We start from the raw sequence: 24,374 nt of genomic DNA, 5'->3' as shown, positions 1-24,374 counted from the left end.
TTAGTTGTTTTTCTTTATTGACTATGACACGCAATTATTTTATTTTTAAAAATGCCACCGGTAACTGGGTCTTTTTTTAGAAGCAATTATGAAAAACTGCTCCACATGTGCTCATCAGTGTTGGTGATCATCAGTGGGGTCATTTTTATTAGAGTGATTTCATGATTTTCCCCGAGTTTAAATGTAAATACACCAGGGCTACGGCTTACAAAGAGTTACGATTGTTCCGATCAACCATAACTCTATGGAAATCCATCAGTGTCATAATTTTTCCTCCAGGATATTTCACGATATCCTTTGTAAACAAAGAGAAGAACAGTGAATTTTTAGGAAAACAATGAATGCCTGAAATATGCATCATAGTTAAAAAATATTTTGAACGAAAATGCATAATAGATGTTGACGTTGCTGGCCGTCCTTAGTTGCGCTTGATCAGAACAATCTGTAAGATCCTGGATGACATAGAGGGAGGAGGCGTCACCTACGCTCATGTCTACTACATTGTTACCATTGCTATTGTTGTTGTTACTCTTGTTTTTATTATTATTAGATGGGAATGGAGGTCTTTACCGTGCCTTAGGGAACTGTAAGATCTTAGATGACATGGAGAGACGAGGTGTCACCTACGTTCATGTCTACTGCGTTGATAACATCCTTGTCAAAATGGCCGATCCTACCTTCATTGGATTCTGTATTGACAAAGGGGCCAACTGTGGAGCCAAGGTAAGAAAATTTAATGGCCCGAATTCACAAAGGTGGTTTTGAAAACCCACGGTTGAGTCCATGGTTTATGCAGATTTCCTGGATAAATTATGCTTAATCTAGCGCGTATCGGGCTCGTGTATTAAAAATATCCAATGCTGATGCGCGCTATTGCCACAGTGCGCCAAATTGACACCTGTTACCAAAGTTATCCATGCTATTTTATTCATGAATCCACTGATTTTATTCATGAGTCCACTCTTCAAACAGTGGACTCATGAATAAAATTGCGTATCTTACCATGGTAACAGGCGTCAATTTGGCGCAATGTGACAAAAGCGCGCATCAGCATTGGACATTTTTGATACACGCGCCCGATGCGCGCTAAATTAAGCGTAATTTATATAGGAAATCTGCATAAGCCATGGACTCCACCTTGGGTTTTCAAAACCACCTTTGTGAATTCGAGCCAATTCGTTTCATTTATGCTTTGTTTCCATTTTGCACGAAGCAGGCATGGTGGCTTTGTGGTAGAGCATTTTCCGCATGAACGGGAGGTCGTGGGTTCGTTCCCCGGCTGACTCATTCTGAAGATTTATAATAATGGAATCTTCTGCCATCCTGCTAGGGGCTCAACATTTAAAGGGATGGTCAGGGCTGAAAGTATTTATAGCTTTACAATAAATAAGAGAAGAATTCACTGAGCAAAATGCCGAAAATTTTCGTCAAAATCGGATAACAAAGTTATTGAATTTTAAACTTTAGCAATGTTTTGTGAAAAAAGTCGTCATGAAAATTCCTTCAGCAAGAAATTTATCCACATTGTGCTGCACTCAACCCAGGTGAGGTGAATGGGTACCTGGCAGGAATTTATTCCTTGAAATGCCACCGCGCTGTAAAAGGCTGCGGGGCTAAAGCCAGGGTAATAATATCCAAGTCCTTTGGAAGCGCATAGAGACGTTATTTATAATGTGTTATGCGCTATACAAGAACTGTCTTTTATTATTATTATTATTCATTAGGTGGGCTGATTAGTCACATCTCCACTTGTTCTTTTGTATTTTATTATGTGAAATTAGGTTTATTTCAAAATTTTTCTTCCAAGAACTAGAAATAAATGGATTGACAACTTATTTAGTGCATTGGATATTTATTGCTGCAACTTATTTCATTATAAGGGAGACATTTTATCCCCACAAGTATGAAATAAAAAAAAATATGATTTTATGTACATAATAACATTAGAAAACAGAATGTGGAGATGTGACATCATCAGCCCACTTACCGGTAATGAATATTCATGATGACTGTTTTCACAAAATATTGTTAAACTTTAAAATTCATTATTTTTACTATTTGTTAGACAATTTTGATGAAATTTTCTGCATTTTCGACATTTCGGCTACAGTCTAGGATCTTTTATTTATATCATTTACAGCCATCTACTAATTTCTAGTGTTGGACATCAACATTTCAGAAGAGAAGCGAAGATGGGTGTTTAACATGCTATGTGCAACAGCTTCTGTGGATCTGAAACTTTAATCTGTTTGTTAGGTCATCGAGAAGGCCTACCCAACTGAGCCTGTGGGGACTGATTGTAGGGTTGATGGACTGTATGGGAGGAGTTGAGTACAGTGAAGTCACGCTACCAACGGCAGAGAAGACAAGTGAAAATAGTTGACTGACATTCTCGGTGTGAGACACCTCGTTGAGATCTAAAACTTCCTATTTTTCTAATTCATTCTTTATCTGTGTTTTTGTTAGGTCGTTGAGAAGGCCTACCCAACCGAACCTGTCGGGGTTGTCTGTAGGGTCGATGGGCAGTACCAGGTCGTTGAGTACAGTGAGATCACGCTGCCAACGGCTGAGAAGAGAAGTGAAGATGGTCGGCTGACGTTCAGCGCCGGTAACATCTGCAATCATTTCTTCACCATCGAATTCCTCAAGTCTGTAGTGAAGTAAGTGTGTTGATCATCGTAAGAGTGATAGAAATATTCCTCTTTAAAGGGGAATGAAACCTTTGGAACAAATAGGCTTGTGTAGAAACAGAAAAATAAAAAAATAAGAATAAAGAAAGTTTGAGAAAAATCGGACAAATAATGAGAAAGTTATGAGCATTTGAATATTGCAATCACTAATGCTATGGAGATCCTCACATTGGCAATGCGACAAGGATGTGTGATGTCACTGATGAACAACTTTCCCTTTGGTGGACTATAAAATACCCTCAAAATGTCTCTTTTTGCTTTTTCTTATGATGATACAAACTCTTTATCCATGATGTATTCTTAAAAAGCATGTATTACATGCCCTCATGGAGAAAGAACACATGATCTATGGATAGATGTGATAAAAGAGGCAATTCAAGTGAAATATATACTAAAGTAATGGGGAGAGTTGTTCACAAGTGACATCACACATCTTTGTCGCATTGCCAATTTGCTATCTCCATAGCATTAGTGATCGCAATATTCAAATGCTCATAACTTTCTCATTATTTGTCCGATTTTTCTCAAACTTTTGTTGATCTGTTTCTTTGATTTTTCTGTTTTCACACAAGCTATCTTGTTCCAATGGTTTCATTCTCCTTTAATGTATAGTCCTTGATATATTGGAGCAACTCCTCTAAGCTCTAATACCAGATAATGCTATTTGCCCTTTTGGACCCTGATTTGCACTTTCTCCATTCTCGAGGGAGCAGTTCAGCAAGAGTTTCAAGAGTCTGTTGCTAGGCAAACTACATATTGGCCCGTATTCTGAAGTCAGGTTTAACTTAGACCATAGTCTAACTCTGTACTAAAATTATGGGAAGCCAAAAGTGTCAAAATTTTTATTAAGTTGTGTGTTTCTTATGTTCACCGTGTTCTTTCCTGATTCATCGATGGTGAAGACAATCATCTATTTATACTTCCTACACAATTATGAATAATTTTGAGAGCCAAATGAGCTGAAATATGATATCTCTACTGTTGGCGATTTATGTAACAATTGGCCATCCATACTTAAACCACAACTTTAAACCTGAGTTTAAGTTAAACCCAACTTCAGAATACTGGCCTTGATGTTTAAATCCTTCCAAGTTCCCATTTAACTCCTGGGTGGAGAGAGGCAAAGGGCAGATTGATGTCTTGTCAAAGAACACTAAGTTTGTTGTGGAAAAAGGATTAAAAAAAATTACCATTAAACTTTTTTTCATGATATTTAGGATTACTCACTTGAGAAAAATATCAAAGGTTTTCCCCCTTTTTTATCATAGGTCATAAATTCCCATGTTTATGGTGTTATTTAATGGGGAAAAAATATGAAAATTATGAAATATTATGATAAATGTGTTTACATTCAAGAGAGTTCTACATATATCTGTGTTTGTATCCTATCTCTGTGTATTTTCCCCTTCATCTTTTTCATTCTGCTATTTTTGTTTTCAATCTTCTTTCTAATAGTGAGAATGAATCAAGACTACGACATCATGTGGCCAAGAAGAAGATTCCATTCATCGATGGGGAAGGCAAGCGCATCGCACCGGAGAAACCAAACGGGATTAAGATGGAGAAGTTTGTTTTCGACGTCTTCAGATTTTCAAAGTAATACTTGATAATATTTATGATGTCTTTTCATTTACTTTGTTTGTTTCATATTATATGCACTTCTAATATTCGTTATCGTTACAGGCTATGTCATGTGGGTCAAACATTTTTTTTTGTAGTGTTAGATAGACCAACTTGCTATTCCTTATAGGCCTATAATACACACTACGAGTGAGAATTGAAAAATTAAAGGTCAAGTTCACCTCAGAAAATTGCTGATTTGAATCAATAGACAAAAATCAGACAAGCACAATGCTGAAGATTTCATCAAAATCGGATGTAAAATAAGAAAGTTATGACATTTCAAAGTTTCGCTTATTTTTAACAAAATAGTTATATGAATGAGCCAGTTACATCCAAATGAGAGAGTTTATGATGTCACTCACTCACTATTTCTTTTGTTCTTTATTGTTTGAATTATACAATATTTCAATTTTTACGAATTTGACGATTAGGACCTCCTTGCCTGAAGCACAAAATGTTAAAATAATGCAATTCCACGTGTTCAGAGAGGAATGAAACTTCATTTCACATGATAATGACAAGAAAATCAAAATATTTCATATTTCAAACAATAAAAAACAAAAGATATAGTGAGTGAATGACATCATCGACTCTCTCATTTGGATGTAGCTGGCTCGTTCATATAACTGTTTTTGTGAAATGAAGCAAAATTTGAAATGTCATAACTTTCTTATTTTACATCCGATGTTGATGTTTTTTTCAGTGTTATGCTTGTTGTATTTTTCTCTTTTTATTCAAATCAAGTTTTTGTTGGGGTGGACTTGTCCTTTAAATAAGAATTGAACGGAATGGTGAATCCAAGTGCGGGTAAGAATAAGGTTTAGTCAATAGACTTTGAAGTCTGATCCCAAGAAAACTTGTGTGTAAATGAGACATTAATAGTAGTTTATTTGGCCCGTAACACAAAGCTTAGCAATGGTCAAGGAACGATTGACTGCATTGACTACCATGTATAATCAATCATGAAAATCAAGCGTACGATTAATCGCTAACCTTTGTGTTATGGAGCCCTAGTGTTGAAAGACCAGGTGCTGTTTTCATTGGTCCCTTTTCCAATGATTTTCCTGTTATTGAAAGTCTGAAAAAATCTTAAATATGTCGAAATGAAGGAAAGAGTGATGACTGTAAAGATTTTTCACCTCTAGCTAGTTATTTTTTCAGACTAACAAACATTTATACCTTGTCTTAAGATTATTGCATTGATAATGTTCACAAGGAGACCAAGAAATACTAGGAATTCAAACATTTCCCATGAAATAAATGATTTTCCTTGCTGACATCAAACATACAGTAGTTATTTTTTTTCTCCCTTTGGAAAAAACTATTTGATTTTCTGACGCCAGTGCTTTATATCAAGTTTTAAAAAATATTTTTTGGTCGTTTTCCTCAGTAATTTTGCAGTTTTTGAGGTCTTGAGGGAGGATGAGTTCTCTCCCCTGAAGAACAGCACAAAGTCAGAAAAGGACAACCCCACCACGGCTAGACATGCCCTCCTATCCTTACACCATAGATGGGTGTTAAACGCCGGCGGTAACTTCATCGACTCTGACGGGACACCCATCCCGGCTATTCCAAGGTAATTCTGTCAGCTTTAAATATTCCTAAATTAATCCTTGAGCGGTTGGATTGCTTAATGCCGGTGGGAGCTTGTATGACAGAACTAATTTCGTCATTAGACATCCCTAAGTGTTCCTTGCGTAGCCCACCTGTTAAAAACCTTTGTTAGCTTCCGGGGGCCGTTTCATAAAGCTGTTTGTAAGTTAAGAGCGACTTTAAGAACGACTGGTGAACCTTTCATACGCGCCAAACCATCACCAATAATATACTATTTGCCACTAGAAAGGATCACCAGTCGTTCTTAAAGTCGCTCTTAACTTACGAACAGCTTTATGAAACACCCACCTGGACTTGTTGGAGACTCAAGCCCTCATATTGTGTATACAGGCTCAATCTCCCAAGGGTTAAGTTATGATGGTACATTTTCCTTCAAACTAACTAAATTAACTTCCTATTCCTTATGCAACTTGCCTGTTCAAAGCTGATGGTATCTCTCTGAATGAATTGAGTATGACTTATACCCTGTTTAGATCTACCACCAAACGCGAGGTAACCTAGAAGGCTGCAGTAGGTCGTTCTTTGTCCACTGGAGAACTAAACGGTCTCGGCACAAAGCACGAATCTGAGGTAATGCATGGTAAATGTTACCAGAGAATGTCTAGCACAATGGCGAGGTCACATTGCGTGATCCACTATTGGACTGTAGATCTCAACAGTCTCAGCGCAAACTCTACATAGAAAACAGAAGTCCTTTATCTGAGCGATCTGTGCAGCGCGTGCTTTCCCCTTGATTGACATTTTACCATGACATCGCAATCCGCGAGTCCAAAGGGAGACGATGTACCTCGCGATTACCGCACATGATCTCAACGACCCAAATGTGCACCTCGTGTTTTGATAAGGAATTTCTTGTCTAGTGTGACACTAGAGAGAGAGAGATCTAAATAGGGTATAAGAGTTGTACTAAACCGCTGGCGCGCACATGTCCTGTCTTGTCTACGTTGCACCAACCCTGCCACAACTGGGCTTTAGACGTGCAGTCGTCTTTTGGGCAATTCCATAAAATATGTACGTCCGACCCCCTATATGTGGGAGCTTCATGAAATTTTCTGTCTCTGATTTCTGGTTCTTTTGACAGTCCGCAATGTTCTCAAAAGGACCATGACTTGGTCCAGGGTGCTACATAACTTTTTAGAAGCACTTGCCCAGTTGGGCAAGTATATTTTTAGATAGTTGGTATATATTTGCCCAATAATCTATTTCACTTTCACAAAAAAATCCTTGAAAAAAAGTTTTACCTCTTCAAAAGAAAATATTGCGGTTTTACAAACCATTGACTTTTTTTTCTCTCTTTTGACATGAACTGATGTACCGAACCTTGTTTTTACATTTCTTTTTCCAAAGTGATTTCATCTTGTCCGCCATGACCAAATTTGGGGTCAATATCATATTGACTCTTATTTTGGTCATTCTACTTTGAGAATTTTCCTTGCCCAATTTGGGCAAGTAGTTTTGGTCTTTGCTTCAAAACACTTGCCCAACTCTAACTTTTACTTGCCCCTGACAATCGGCAAGTGCTTATGTAGCACCCTGCTTGGCCAGTTTATGAAGTGAAGTAAATCAAGTAAGACTTGACAGAAATGGGGGTCGGACGTACGTACAAAAAGGTTGATCATTTTATGGAATTGCCCTCATGCATGCATCTGCAATTAAAATTTGGTGGCTGATTAGCGGGACTTAAAGGTCTTACTGGCAGATCAAGATTGGGAGGCAGTAAATTCCAGACGGGTATTCTATTGTGTAGTGAGGTCCTTATTGATCGGTTCGCAGTAACATGTGTCCTAGCATTACTAGTACTTGACCAATGCAGTGTTTCATTTTATACTGAATGTAACTATTCAATTCAATTCTGGTTTTATTGTGAAAATGGTACATGACAAAAGTCCGAAGACTCATATTATCATATTTACAAAGTAAAAATGTACATGTATATTATTAAAAGATTACAATATATCACAATTCTAGTACTAGACAAATAATCAACAAATAAAGCCAGAAAAAATGATTTTGGACAATCTAAAAAATTACTAAAATTGATTGAAATTATAAGATTGTAAAACTATCATCGTTGAAATTAAATCAGCAAAGTTGCGAGTATTAAAATATATATACATTAACATTCACACTTTTAAAATATCAAGTTTAAAACAAGAAAAATATGTATATAAAAAATTGTAAAAAATCAAGATAAATTGAATAATATATAAGTCCTATGAAGATATAAACCTGAAACTTGAAATTGAAGTGGGAATCTAAGCCTAAATTATCTCTTTGTGTAGAACACTCCCTCCCCTCTCCCTTCCCAGTGTACGGCAGACACTTTATTTTATTGTAGATGAATGCAATGATCACACATGTATGACTCTCTGATATGGCTTCTGCACGTCTTACCCTGATTCAGCGGTTGGCATATGTTCATATTTTATCTGTTTTTAAAAAACCTTATCCCATATGTGATTGCTAGCTGAGATTAAGTCCTTGATGGGGTTAATCTTGCCAATCTTCGGGTGACGAGACATCTGCTCTTGCGACATTTGCTCTGATCTCGGAGGGCAGAGGGCTAGAGCTAGGATTGTGATAGAGTTTTGGGTTCAGAATAATGTAAAGATAAGGATTAGGGTTTATATAGATTTGGAGGTTAGGTTTTATGTTTGGCTTAACACGCAGATAATCCATCGGTGCAATTGTCGATGGAGCAAATGTCATTGGAACCAATGGCCCGAATTCACAAAGGTCAGGTGGTTTTTTGTTGAATCCATGGTTTAACCCTAACTAAGCTGGGCTTTTTTGCCTGTTTTGTGGCCAGGAGGGGGGGAGGGAGGATCTCGGCCACCGATCGCACGAACACTGCAAAAATTTGCACGCTGGTAGTGTGCGGTGTAATCAACAAGGCTGTATGGTAAAATTTTCCAAAATAATGAGATTTTATTTTATATGAATTAATTATGCTAATTTATGCATAAATCATACTTTTTGCTCTAATTCACTAAATAAAGCTCCTAGAATGCTAATTTTTGTTAAAAATATTCTTTGTAGCATTCTTAACAATCGCAATTGAAAAAAAACTTCGTTTTGGAAATCAATTTCTTATGTATTTTATTGTTTTATGACTTTCTTTGATTTTCAACCTTTTGTTGTTCTTTGTTTTTTTCACCAGATTTATTGCACAACCTTTTTGAAGCATAATTATGCTAAAATCAATTGATTTCAGCTGTTTAAAGTAAAAATAATCATATCTTTATGAATAAGATGAGAAAACTCAATTTGCATTGACTTTGTACACAAAATCACGTTTTGGAACAATTTTTGGTCTGACATGCACTTACGAAATGTTGCGTAATTTCGGAACTGTACCCGAATGTTGTAAATTTGGTCTCAAAAGATGCGCGAGGCTGAAAGGCATAAAATCTAAGAGTGGCGCGGTCAAAAAATTTTGCGCGGCGGAATGATCGCAAAAAAATGTTGAGGGGGGGGTTGATTTAACCCCTCCACCCCCCGGCCATTTTAGGGTTAAGCAGATTTCCTGTATGAATTATGCTTAATTTAGCATGTATCGGGCGCGTGTATAAAAAAAATGTCCAGCGCGCTTTTGTCACATTGTGCCAAATTGATGCCTGTTACCATAGTTAGATATGCTATTTTATTCATGAGTCCACTGTTTGAAGAGTGGACTCATGAATAAAAACGGTGGACTCATGAATGAAATATTGTGGATAACCATGGCAACAAGTGTCAATTTGGCGCACTGTGACAAAAGCGTGCATTAGCATTGGACAATTTTTTATACACGCACCCGATACGCGCCAAATTAAGCGTAATTTATATAGGAAATCTGCATGAACCATGGTCTCGACCATGGGCTTTCAAAACCAACTTTGTTGATTCGGGTCAATGTTTTCCTATCTTATTTCATGGCTCCGCACTAGCTCTAGCCCTGTGCCTTCTGAGATATTAAGATCAAAGCAAATGTCGCAAGAGTATCGTGCCATCCAAAGATTAGATAGATTAACCCATTTCTTGGAGGCCTGATCAGTCCACCAAATTCATCTGCGGCAAAATATTATCCACATTGTGCCGCACTCGACCCAGGTGAGGTGAATGGGTACCCGGTAGGATTTATTCCTTGAACGCTTTAGCGCCTATTAATGTGGCGGCTCAGCTACAGCAGAGGTAATTATATGATACCAAGTATCAAAGCACAGTTAGTATATGCATATAAAAACTGCGCTATATAAATGGACATGTTATTATTATTATTATTATCTTTTTCATATTCTTGGTGGCCCGCAAAGCAATAGAAACATTACAATTGATCAAAAGTTGAGTAGCCTGATCGGGCCACCAAGTGTGGGCTTTTACAGAATTTTGGTGGCCTGACTCTCATTTTTGGTTGCCCTGGGCCGCTGCTAATGTCAAGCCCTGCTTATTTTAATGTTAAATCCTTTTGTTAAATTGCTGTATGTATAAACAGGTATTCCCGTGTAATTGAGGACCATTTGAATGCTAAGTATGTGTTTTCCCTTTACCATATATTATCCATTGCAAATTCTTGATATTCATATCTTGGCCCCATCTGACAAAGAGGTACAATTGATCCAATCAACCACAACTACGGAAAGCCAGCAACGTCAACATCAAATACAAATTTGTTTAGAATATTTGCTAAATATGATTCATGCATTCATATTTTTCTTGAAAATTCAGTGTGCTTTTCTTTGTTTACAAAAGACATTGTGCAAATTTCCTGAAGAAAAAATTATGACATTGATGGATTTCCATATACTTGTGGTTGATCGGATCAATCATAACTCTTTGTAAGACAGGGCCCGGCTTTATGCCTTTTTTATATCGTGGCTAGGTTGGTAAAAACTTGTATCTCAAAAAAAAATTGAAACAGGGTGCTACATAACTTTGTAGAAGCACTTGACCGGTTGGGCAAGTAAATTCTTAAATAGTTTTTTAATAGGAATAAACTTGCCCAAAATCTATTTCATTTGCCCCAAAATTCCTTGAAAAAAAGTTTTATTAACCATTGACCCTTTTCTCTCTTTTAAAATGAACTAATCTACCTTGTTATTGCATTTCTTTTGCCTGCCATGACCAAAATTAAGGTCAATAGCAAATAATATCGACCCTAATTTTGATCATTCTACTGTGAGAATTTTGCTTGCCCAATGAAGGCAAGTAGTTTTGGTCATTACTTCAAAACACTTGCCCGACTCTAACTTTTACTTGCCCCGGGCAATTGGGCAAGTGCTTATATAGCACCCTGTAGCAATGATAGCAACCTCGTCTGAAAACATTCTCCAGATACCTGTGAAGAACTCTTTCAAGGCAAAACGTTGCCCCTGTTATGAATCTGTAATCTGGCTTATTCTGAGCTGTCATCAAACTATTTTCACTTTGAGATGCAAGGTTTTATTAGCCCAGCCACATTGGGGTTTTTGTTGGTAGATTAGCAGTAGCACATTAGAAGGCTGTTTGCTCTGATTTTGTAAAAATCATTCATTTGGTTAGTACAGCGGGTTATTCTAATTGGTTTTTGCTCGTTATTCTGAAGGTTTTATAGTTTTCCGAAGGCTTGATAGTTGCTCAAAATGTTTATTGATCCAAAGGTTTGTTTTACTGATAGATGAAAGTTGGTTACTCTGACTACAAACAATGTTTGCTATCATATTTATAAGAGGTTTTAATAGTTTTTAAAATTGAAGTACATGTAGACTTCATACAATTCATTGGAGAAATTACAACAAGCAATATTTTTTTATTTTACTCTGACCACACACAATGTTTTTTATCAGATTTATAAGAGTTTTAATAGTTTAAAAAATGAAGTATACATGTATGTATACTTCATAAAATTCATTGTTGATATTACAAAGAATTTTTTTATTGGCGAATTTATAAGCAAAGTTTTCCCATGTTTTTTTTTTATTTCATGTTCAGATTTACTAATGCCATGAAATGACGAACTGTATTTTATGGAACCTCTGGAATGACAAACCCCTTTTTCTCAGAATAATAAGCCTTTGGACTATTGTAATCTTTTGAATAACAAACATCTGCCATTCATTAAAACAACAAAGCAATGGGGAAAATATAAGAAGAAATAAGATTATGTACATGGAAAGGTAGTAGCATCTCTTTTAAAATTTTAATTCATCTCGAAGTTTTCAAGATATAAATCAAAGGGTGGAGGGTATTCATTACCTTTGTGAGTTGCCTATAAACTCTTTTTAAAAAATTTAATCCATGCATTAGAGTTAGGCAAATTCCCAGCTTTTGTCCATGGTGGATAATATCATTTGTAGAGTTAGGCAAGCTTCTTGAAATGCGGGTATGTCCATGGTATGAATTAGCATTCATTATTCATGGGGAATAGTGTAGTATAGCTCAGCAACATATTTTTGTATTCTGTTTTGATGTAGCGATATTATGCTACATATGTACTAAATAATGGGGAATTCTGAAGTTTTTGCAAAGGAAATCATTTTGCAAGATAAAAATTTAGAATGGGTAGCATATTTCAACATGATGATCCTATAGACCAGGGTGCTACTTATTTTTTTAGAAGTGCTTGCCCGGTCGGGCAAGTAAATTTTTTAAATAGTTGGAATATGCTTGCCCAATATAGAATGGGTAGCATATTTCAACATGATGATCCTAGAGTCCAGGGTGCTACATAACTTTTTAGAAGCGCTTGCCCGGTCGGGCAAGTAAATTTTTTAAATAGTTGGAATATGCTTGCCCGAAAATCTGTTTCACTTGCCTGAAAAAATCCTTGAAAAAAAAAGTTTTACCTCTTAAAAAAACTTTTGCAGTTTTATAAACCATTGACCTTTTTCTCTCTTTCGACATGAACTGATCTACCTCGTTATTGCATTTCTTTTTCTAAAGTGATTTTTATCTTGCCTGCTATGGCCAAATTAGGATCAATATCATATTGACCTTAATTTTTGGTCTTTATTTCAAAACATTTGCCTGACTCTAACTCTTACTTGCCCTGGGCAGTTGGGCAAGTACTATGTTTAATAATCCTATACAAACACACAGAAAGTGTTGCTGAGCTTCGTAGGTTTTGTGTCTTACACCATTTTCTAAATTTATGCAGCTTGAGTGTTAGCCAGTCTACAGTTGTTTATTAAAACAAACTTTCTTGCTCTTTATTTTATTTTATTCTGTTTTATTTTCTTTCTCTTCCTTTTTCTCTTGGTGAGGGCTTTAAGACTGACCTTGTTATGACTCTGTATATATTCTCTGAACTCAGTAAGCTCGGTCACATGGGTGATTAGAACATTAGTGTTGGTGTTGGTGATAAAAGCTATTGGACTTGTTGAATAGCAAATGCTATGCTTGGTTTAATAACAAAAAGGCTGTTTAAAAGCTCACTAAAGGCTTGCTAGAGAATAGACATAGTGACTAGTGACATGCAATGTCCTGAGCTCAGTGACCGGGTTACGGTTTGGTTTTACAAGTTCCCCATGCAGTTACTGTGCATACAATGCGTTGTGTGTAAACATCTCTCTCCTCTTCCAAAGATACAGGCTATGTTACAGTGGAAAATACTCCGTCCCATGGATAGGATGTTAAATGGAGGCCCCGTGTAGAGGAGAGTCGCCACCTTTGCACGTTAAGAACCCACTGTACTATTTGAATAAGAGTAGTAGGGGGAAACCCTGGTGTAGTGGTCCACCTGCATTTCCCCAATCAGTTATATCGGGAGGAGAGACACTACGGGTCATGGTGATTCAGCTCACTTTTTGCCTCTCAGTTGCAGGTGATGCCAAGAAAATGATAATGAAATGTACCATATGGATTTTAATGTAGAATGTGCATATTAGACAGAGCTCTAGAGTAATAGTGAAGTCATTCTCAGTACAAGCAATATGTCAGGTTCAGTGTTGTACAATGGATGGTCTGATGTTGAAAGACTACGAGCTATTCACAGCGACCGTGGTCGGCAAATAGTAATTGATTCCTCATGAATGTTGACGCCCATCTGACTTTACCAGTGGACAATAATAATATTCCACATTTATATAGCACTTAATGTATGGGAACGACATCTCTAAGAGCTTTACAGACATATTATTACCCCGGTCATCGGATCCTTGCATGCCCGCATACAATGTATGCACCTTCTCCACTCCCTGGGGAGCATTCCAACAAGAGTTCCAAGACTCAATTACTAGGCATACTACATATAGGCTTTCACATCCTACCGGGTACCCATTTAACACCTGGGTGGAGAGTGGCAAAGTGTGGATTAACGCCTTGCCAAAGGACGCTAGGCCATGGTGGGATTCGAACACACGACCCTCTGATTACAAGGCGAGAGTCAGAACCGCTACACCACGACGCTCTAACAATGCGGAGAAAGGAACCCTCATTTTGTTGAATTTTCATAAGAAATCTAAAGGACCATTCTCATTATTTGGTGGTGATTGGATCTATATATCTTCCTCTGGATTCACGCTGGAGCAAAACATTGCAATCTTTCCTGCCCCGTTAAAACATTGCGATCTTTTGGATACAAGTGCACTTTCGCAGTGGATTACTTTCAATACCCGTACCCAGCTTGCTTTGCGAATTGACAACATGTGCGACTTGTAAAATGAAAACATTGTAGAGTTTTAGATCATTGGAATCACGGTAGTATGATCACGAGTATGATCACGAGTCTGTCATTATAGGATTTACACCGCAAGATGACTTGTGATGTTCCACAGTTCAGTGGCATATATCTAGGACAAACGGCGCCTAGGGCAAGCTCTAAAATCATGCCCCTTTCAAAGTGTATGCAAGAACCTGATCATTATCTAAATGTGTTGGAAAAACTGCATTAACGTGGTAATAGCATAGGGCGGGGTATCACCTTTAGTGGTATTCCTTGTGTAAATGAAGCTAGCGAAAAACTGGTTTTAGGGGGTTATTTTGCACACAGAGAAAAAAATCTTCTTTTAGGGGGTGGTTGGAAATAATCTGGTCACGCATGTGTTCAGCAATATGGTTGACTACCCCCCCCCACGTAATGTTAAAGATTTGCCATTCTGTATATTACATGATCATTCCATCACATTGAATTCCCCATTCACTTGCCCCACCCATCACAAAATTTTTCACTCATATTACACAACCTTCCTCCCATCACAAGTTTTTCATCCCGTGATATTGCACAACCCTCACATTTCACCAAGAGATCTGTCAGTCACTTGTGTTACACAACCCCCCATTTTCACTAACCTTTTCACTCATATTACACAACCCTTCATTTTCAGAACCTTTCACTGATATTACACAACTCTCATAATTTCATCTCAAGTTTGCAATCCCTTATATTGCACAACCCCCATCTCCTTATCACCAATGCATTCACCCATATTACACAACCCTGGCTAACCTGCACTACAAATGTGTCTAATCTTGTCTGTTAAATATCAGAGCTAATTTCATCTCAAGTTGGCAATTATATTGCACAATTTCCTTTTCATCAACATCTTCACTCACTTTACACAACCCTACCTTGCACTACACATGTGTGTAATCTTGTCTGTTCAATGTCAAAGCTGTTACACAACTCTCGATTAAATTTCATCTCAAGTTTTCTATCCCTTGCACAACCCCTGTCTCCTTTTCATCAACACATTCACTCACGTTACACAACCCTACCTTTCACTTCAATTGTGTGTAATCTTGTCTGTTCAATATCAAAGCTGTCACACTGCTCTCATAATTTCATCTCAAGTTTGCAATCCCTTATATTGCAACAACCACCGTTTCCTTTTCATCAACACATTACACAACCATACCCTGCACTACAACTGTGTGTAATCTTGTCTGTTCAATATCAAAGCTGTTACCCAACTCTCATAATTTCATCTCAAGTTTGCAATTAGATTGCACAACCCTCATTTACTTTTCATCAACACATTACACAACCCTATCCTGCACTACAAATGTGTGTAATCTTGTCTCTTCAATATCAAAGCTGTTACCCAACTCTCATAATTTCATCTCAAGTTTGCAATTATATTGCACAACCCTCATTTCTTTTTCATCAACACATTACACAACCATACCCTGCACTACAACTGTGTGTAATCTTGTCTGTTCAATATCAAAGCTGTTACCCAACTATCATAATTTCATCTCAAGTTTGCAATTATATTGCACAACCCTCATTTCCTTTTCATCAACACATTACACAACCATACCCTGCACTACAAATGTGTGTAATCTTGTCTGTTCAATATCAAAGCTGTTACCCAACTCTCATAATTTCATCTCAAGTTTCTAATTAGATTGCACAACCCTCATTTACTTTTCATCAACACATTACACAACCCTATCCTGCACTACAAATGTGTGTAATCTTGTCTCTTCAATATCAAAGCTGTTACCCAACTCTCATAATTTCATCTCAAGTTTCTAATTAGATTGCACAACCCTCATTTACTTTTCATCAACACATTACACAACCCTATCCTGCACTACAAATGTGTGTAATCTTGTCTCTTCAATATCAAAGCTGTTACCCAACTCTCATAATTTCATCTCAAGTTTGCAATTATATTGCACAACCCCATTTCCTTTTCATCAACACATTAAACAACCCTATCCTGCACTACAAATGTGTGTAATCTTGTCTCTTCAATATCAAAGCTTTTACCCAACTCTCATAATTTCATCTCAAGTTTGCAATTATATTGCACAACCCTCATTTCCTTTTCATCAACACATTACACAACCATATCCTGCACTACAACTGTGTGTAATCTTGTCTGTTCAATATCAAAGCTGTTACCCAACTCTCATAATTTCATCTCAAGTTTGCAATTATATTGCACAACCCTCATTTCCTTTTCATCAACACATTACACAACCCTACCCTGCACTACAACTGTGTGTAATCTTGTCTGTTCAATATCAAAGCTGTTACACAACTCTCATACAATTATATTGCACAGCCCCCATTTCCTTTTCATCAACACATTACACAACCCTACCCTGCACTACAACTGTGTGTAATCTTGTTTGTTCAATATCAAAGCTGTTACCCAACTCTCATAATTTCATCTCAAGTTTGCAATTATATTGCACAACCCTCATTTCCTTTTCATCAACACATTACACAACCCTACCCTGCACTACAACTGTGTGTAATCTTGTCTGTTCACTTTCCAAAGGTGTTTTAACACTGCAATTCGACGCACCAAGCAAACACATAGAATAGTACCTTATGAAAAACACACCATCCCCACACATAGGGAGAGCAGGTAGGTACAGTGAATGTATTCTAAAACATTGATAATGCTAGGAGTCCATTGGACCGGCACCAGTTTGCTCCAGTTGGTACCAGTTTGCCCCAGTTGGTACCAGTTCACGCCAATGCAAAGCTGCTGTGTTGCCTAGTGTCGCCAATAAGGTACCCATTGGCATGCAGTGGCTCAAACTACCTCCCAACTGGCGCGTAGTGGCGTCAAAAATTGACTTTGGCACGGCGAAAATTTCAATTGTCTAATTGAATTTAGCACGATGAGAATTTTGATTGTCACGCGCCAGTTGGGGGTCAGTTTGAGCCATTGCATGTGACTAGGCACCTTACTGGCGATACTTGGCACCACAGCGGCTTTGCTATTTTCGCAAACTGGCACAAACTGGTGCCACCCAGTGGACTCTTTGCATACTAAACTACATGTACACGCCAGGCCTACGGTACATCTTGTCAAATATTATTTGAAACCTTTAGCAATTAATGTAAAACTTTATTATAAACTACAGTACATTTGATTAAATTTTCAGACAACCAGAGATTCTCCTGTTGGTAACAAATTAATAATGAATGATCAATTCATGCTCCGTGCAAGGATTTGGGTGAATCTGCTTTTGTGAAGTAAAATATTTTGGAGACTGCCCAAAATTTGTTTGGTTGAAGTGCATTATAACTTTGAAGATGTACAAAATGCATGTTTTGCATGTCCTGGGTCCCGTAACACAAAGGTTAGCAATTAATCGTACACTTGATTGTACACTGTAGTCTATGCAATCAATCGTGGGAAAATGTTCTACGATCGTTGCTAAGCTTTGTGTACTGGCCCCTGGACTAGTTGATTCCACTTGCTTCCTAACTATATACATGTAGTTCAGGGTTTTGATCAAGGATTTTGAAACAGAATGGGGTGCAAAAAGCAAAATTTTGAGATAGAGGGGGACACAAATGACAATTTTATTAGATTTAGATAAATTAATTAATACATGTGTCAAATGGAAAATTTTGGAATATAGATGCGGCGTGTGTCTCTTGCCCCTCCCCCCCATGTCGAACTGTGGGGAGAAGCATAATGCATTGCATGAAGGTTGCATGAATACGCCAACTTTATATTATTCTTGAATTAAGGTACTTCAGCAGATCACATTCAGATACTCAAAATAAAAATAAATTACATTGGCATGAAAATCATATTCCGCCTGGTGGTATACAAAGAACAATATATAATAATTACAAAAATAACGGCATTAAGTATACAATGTAAAATTACAAGTGACGTAATACAAACCCAAACGATCTAATAGTATGCTACATGTATTAGGAATTCATTGCCCTTTGCTATATAAAAAAGGAGAAAAAACATCCCTCTGCCCTAGCAATATTTAATTCATATATTAGCAATATTAAATTCATATGAATTGATATCAAATTAAATGTTGCATGAACTAGAAGTTGCATGATGGCTTGCTTGAATGTGAATAGCAATGTTAAGCATTTAGAATATGCACTACATATAGGCCCGTATTCTGAAATTGAGTTGTAACTCTAATTGTAAACTGTAATGTTATAGCCTATTATCTGACAGCCCTTTCACACGGTAAAAGTAATAATTTGCATTCATGATGATTCTCGTGTAAAATAAGGCTAATGACAAATTTTTAGCAGGTGTGAAACCAAACAAGGACATGATTACTGGTAGAATCACAAACACTAATCACAATCACAGATTCAAATTCTACTCCGGAAGTGAATTCCAGTTAAGTTTCACTCAAATTATGGGACAAATTTTGCGTATGGAGGGCTTGACCTCCTAAACATCTTTTTGGGGCGGAGCTTAAGTGACCTTTTAACTTTAAGCACTGTAGATAATACGATTGTCATGCACTCATTGTAGTTTGTATTTGCGATACAGTGCTTTGATTGACAAGTCAACAAGGACACATACCGTCCTTGCTAGGGAAATCAAATTCAAATCACATCGGATTCTATAGACAAATTGCTATCATTACAATGATGATTCAAGATTCACGTGTGAAAATGCTCTAAGTCTGTGATGAAAGTATGGGAAGTGCAAAAGGACAAAGCTTGTGGATATTGTGTTTATACTATTTTGGGCTGGTCCTAAACAGAATCGCAGCTAACAGTCGTACATTTTGGCTAGTCTGAAAAATAGGTTGCAAGCACTCAAATTCCGATGGAAGCCATTATCTCCTCACCTGCATAGCAGAGTGAGACTATAGGCGCCGCTTTTCCGACGGCGGCGTCAACGTCAACATCAAATCTTAACCTGAGGTTAAGTTTTTGAAATGACATCATAACTTAGAAAGTATATGGACCTAGTTCATGAAACTTGGCCATAAGGTTAATCAAGTATTACTGAACATCCTATTAGAGTTTCATGTCACATGACCAAGGTCAAAGGTCATTTAGGGTCAATGAACTTAGACCATGTTGGAGGAATCAACATCAAAATCTTAACCTGAGGTAAAGTTTTTGAAATGTCATCATAACTTAGAAAATATACGGACCTAGTTCATGAAACTTGGACATAAGGTTAATCAAGTATCACTGAACATCCTGCATGAGTTTCACGTCACATGACCAAGGTCAAAGGTCATTTAGGGTCAATGAACTTTGGCCGAATGGGGGTATCTGTTGAATTCCCATCATAACTTTGAAAGTTTATGGATCTGATTCATGAAACTTGGACATAATAGTAATCAAGCATCACTGAACATTTTGTGCAAGTTTCAGGTCTCATGATTAAGGTCAAATGTCATTTAGGGTCAATGAACTTTGGCCGAATCGGGGGTATCTGTTGAATTACCATCATAACTTTGAAAGTTTATTGGTCTAGTTCGTTAAACTTGGACATTAGAGTAATCAAGTATCACTGAACATCCTGTGCGCATTTCAGGTCACATGACCAAGGTCAAAGGTCAATGAACTTTGGCCGAATTGGGTGTATCTGTTGAATTACCATCATAACTTTAAAATTTTATGGATCTGATTCATGAAACTTGTACATAAGAGTAATCAAGTATCACTGAACATCCTGTGCGAGTTTCAGGTCACATGATCAAGGTCAAAGGTCATGTAAGGTCAATGAACTTTGGCCATGTTGGGGTTTTGTGTTGAATAACCATCATATCTCTGTAAGTTTATTGGTCTAGTTCATAAAAAGTGGACATAAGAGTAACCATGTATCACTGAACATCTTGTGCGAGTTAGAGTAATTTTCAAAGTCAGCACTGCTGCTATATTGAACCGCGTGATGCAGGTGAGACGGCCAGAGGCATTCCACTTGTCTACTATAAGATACACCCGCTTTCTTTCGGCAGGTTCATTTGTTTAGAATCAGGCCGCCATGACACCATGGCAGCTGACGTCATCGCTTTGATACTCTATAAACATACACTCTTTATAGTATGAAATATATTAGATTTCTGGAGCTGTGTTGTAAAGAGCATGATACCTTTCTTTTGTTAGACTAATGATTGGGTCTGACTAAAAATTCACTGTACATATTAGAACATCATGGATTTATCGGATCAGTCTTGTCGTAAAATCAGGATATGTGCCCCCCCCCCCATCTCTCTCCTTCTCCCTATTTTGCCTCTCTTTTTTCTCTCTGTTGAGATCTATTCAAGTTTTTAATTCTAAAAGTTTTTTTCATTGCATTTCATCATATTTGTTATTCTTTATATGCAGACTAGATTTTTCTGTTTTGCTTGAAAACCCTTAAAGTGTACCTTCCAGTTTTGCAAGTAGTCATTGTTTATACGTTGAGACCAATTTTGGAAAATACTCTTTTTTTGTCAAAAATGCTTTTTGTTTTCCTTCTTAAGAATACTTTTTTTGGGTAGAAGTTTGGCAAGTCTGTACTTGTAGTTCTTGAACCTAGACAATGCAGAGCTGCAAAAACTCTGGTGTTGATTTAACACCAGCCCGGAATCTATATCTGTCCACACCAGAGAAGTGTTAAACAACACCAATTTGGTTTTGGTCTAACACCAGAGAGGTGTTTATACAAGTATGCCACTCTCTACCCAAGGGGGTTTTTCACAAAGATTTCAGTATGACTTAGAGTTGCACTTAAATGGCGATGCATACATGATATGCAACGCGCAATCTTATTGATCAATACGTAGTTTTGCACGTCCTCTTCGCATGATCTGACCAATGTGGTGATGCCGTTTATACTTCACGCCACTAGACATTAAAGTGTGTATAGACCATTGATATATAAAAGAACTGGATAGAGCTTGTATGCTGCTTCATGCACAAGACCCTGAAGCGACAGGAAAAGTATTGCATGACACAGTTATCAGTATATGGGACCATACCTACCTGTATGATACAACAAGCACACACAAGAAAAACAAGTGTGGAACTTTGTGTGTGCTTGACCTCTGGGAGTACATTCAGGGTTCCTACAGTCATTGAGAATCCTGGAAAAAATTGTGGTCATGAAAAGTCGGGGAATTTGGAAAATTTGTGAAAACTCATGGAATTGCATTTACCTCTTGGTTATGGGAGCTTTCCAGTTTGTTGTGTCTCGCAAGTTGCAACTCTCATACTCTGCTATTGTAATTGCTGTTCATGATATTTATTTTTTCCCAGTTTTGTGACTTCCCAAATTCTACATAACTCCCGGGAAGTCCTGGAAAGCAGCAATTTTTAGTCATGGAATTCTGTTCTCTAATTTCGGTGGGACCCCTTACATTTAAGAGCATGTTCTATTGCGTTCAAGCTTTTGATATCGGTGGCAACACACCTTAAAAAAATATTTCTACAGGTGCCATTTGGCTGTATTCTTGTACGCAATACACATGTCCAACCATAATAGAAAACAAATAAAAATATTAAGATGCGATTTACTCATGGCTCACTCCAGTGTATACAATTTATTTTCCTGTTGCCAGTAACTTCTCTCAACATTGTAATTGTGTATTTTTATTTTTGTTTTCAGTCGACGAGCTCACGATCCTGACTGCTACCCAGTGACGTGTGAAGTGTCGCCTTTATTATCTTACGCAGGAGAGGTAAAACCACTTGTATGATGGTGTGCTTGTATAAAATATGGCATGGTTAAGGTTTGCTTTCTGTTTGCAAAACAGTTGTATGCTTATTTGGGGGAGGGGGCTTTTCGTCAACATTTTTGTCCGACGATATGTTAGATCTGACAATTTTCCTTGATTTTAATTGGATGAGAAGCAGTCCCTATGGTAATTTTTGGATAAAATCATGAGTCATTTCACTGCATGAACTAACCTATCATGATATAAAACAAATTTTGACTGCAAATATGATACTCATGCACCAGAAAAATCTGTCAAATTTTGACTAGATAAGGGACGAGTTTACCTCATGTTATATATTTTACTATTGCCCTCACAGCCTCTCACATTTGTATATCCAGTATTATATGACTGTTTGGTGATTACATATTATACAACTCCCAAGAATGTTCTGTCATCTGATTGGTCCAAATCGGATCACATGATATTCAGCGAATTGCACTATTGCATCGAAAACGCACTATCGTGCACTCTATACCAAAAGTACTATCCTGCACTTTGACGTCAGAGTGCAGGATAGTGCGATGTCTGGAATCATCTAGAATTATCTAGAATTTAGATAAAAAATAGCATTTGGGGCAACTCAGTAGCATGGGGGGGTTGTATAAAACAAACAATGCATGTATTCTTGTGCATAGAGGACCTAAATAATGAACTCTGTGCTCAACTCGCCAAATGGATATACCACTCAGTCCTGCGGACCTCAGTGTGGTATATACATTGGCTCTTCTCACACATCGTTCATTATTTGGCCTTGCATGCACCCGCTTAGGTGCATTATTTGTATACTATATTTTCTTTTGCTCTAGATTTTTTAACAGAATTAATCAAGAAAAATTCAAAGATCGCTGTTGTTCCTTCGATACATGTATGTCATATCCATTGCGCGCACTTGCGCAAATTGTCTAAAACTTTTGATCAAATCGCGCGGATATTTATGGTATCCACAATCACCGCAGAAAGCAAACAAATGGGGATATCAGCCAAATTTTGCTATGCCCGTCGGTAAGGGGCGGGTCAGAGGGCAACAGGCAGAAATCTTGTTAACTATGCCCGTTGCCCTTTGTGATCACCTTAGTTTGTTGTTTTGCAGGCATGGTCGTTAACATGACCCCACTTTTGACCAATCAGAGGAACCGATTATTCGACATTCTTGAATAGAGGTTTATAATTTGTACCATTGCCCTCTCACCCACTCACATATACAGTATTATATGACTGGTGATTACATACTATGTTTTGTTCTGTTTTGTTCTGTTATTGTTGTAGGGACTTGATAAGATTTGCAATGGGAAGAAGTTCTGTCCTCCAATCCTCCTCAACCAGGCCAATGTTATAGCAGAGAAGCAAGATACGATCAACACCCAATAGACTGGTGAACAGACACAATTCAGGTTCAATTTTAAAGCATTGCTATCATCAGCTTTCATGGGAGATTTGGGTAACATTCGCAACTCTAGGGTCGGCAAATAGAAATCCTCTTCCATGAAATTTGGGGCCCGTAGCACAAAACTCAGCAATGATCGTAGTACATTTTTCTACGACTGATTCCATAGACTACAATGTACAATCAATTGTAAAGATCAAGTGTAGGATCAATTGCTAATCTTTGTGTTACTGGACCCTGATGGTAAAATAATGTCTTAAGTTCAATCAGGGTACTTACTATATTCATTCTCTATTCAGTTCCTCAATTCCAAGCGCACGAACCAAGAATTTGTTGAAAATGACATGCTTAATCGTTCAAAACATCGTCAAATAAAATGGACCAATTTTAAAATGCTTTTGTGAGTTATATATTTCAACATATCATATCACCATTTCCATTTTGTTTTATTGTAACCTGAAATAATGTCAAGAAATGTTAACATTAGTTAATCTTTCCCATGCTAAATGCTACAATTTGCAATTTAGTAATTGACTTTAGAAAAAGGATAAGTCTATCCTTTTTTTGAGGGGGGTGCTACTGTTGAATTTATATGTACATGTCAGATATTATATTTATGAAAAAATATGTATTCTCAAAATACTGGTGTTATGTAATATTGTAAATAATATTATTGAAGAAAATGAATGTATTGTATAAGGCTTACT

The 24,374-nt window shown here is 37.2% G+C and overlaps 1 protein-coding gene across 4 annotated transcripts in view; it reads left to right on the top strand.

The window, feature by feature from the left end:
• Positions 1-24,071, top strand: part of LOC121417043 (UDP-N-acetylhexosamine pyrophosphorylase-like) — a 39,953-nt gene extending 15,882 nt beyond the window's left edge. The window contains exons 5-12 of one of the 4 annotated variants that reach the window (XM_041610600.1): positions 551-723; positions 2,467-2,660; positions 4,146-4,286; positions 5,704-5,889; positions 10,402-10,437; positions 17,117-17,206; positions 22,172-22,244; positions 23,550-24,071. In XM_041610600.1, coding sequence (XP_041466534.1) covers positions 551-723; positions 2,467-2,660; positions 4,146-4,286; positions 5,704-5,889; positions 10,402-10,437; positions 17,117-17,206; positions 22,172-22,244; positions 23,550-23,651 — 995 coding nt within the window. In that variant the 3' untranslated portion in view covers positions 23,652-24,071. The remainder of the gene's footprint in view (positions 1-550; positions 724-2,466; positions 2,661-4,145; positions 4,287-5,703; positions 5,890-10,401; positions 10,438-17,116; positions 17,207-22,171; positions 22,245-23,549) is intronic. The other 3 variants (XM_041610601.1, XM_041610602.1, XM_041610603.1) reach the window with 3 other exon arrangements.
• The last annotated feature ends 303 nt before the right edge of the window (positions 24,072-24,374 follow it).

This window comes from Lytechinus variegatus, chromosome 6, assembly GCF_018143015.1.
Source record: "Lytechinus variegatus isolate NC3 chromosome 6, Lvar_3.0, whole genome shotgun sequence".
NCBI lineage: Eukaryota > Metazoa > Echinodermata > Echinoidea > Temnopleuroida > Toxopneustidae > Lytechinus > Lytechinus variegatus.
Note: the sequence above shows the minus strand (reverse complement) of the source record. Positions and strands in the feature narration are given on the sequence as shown.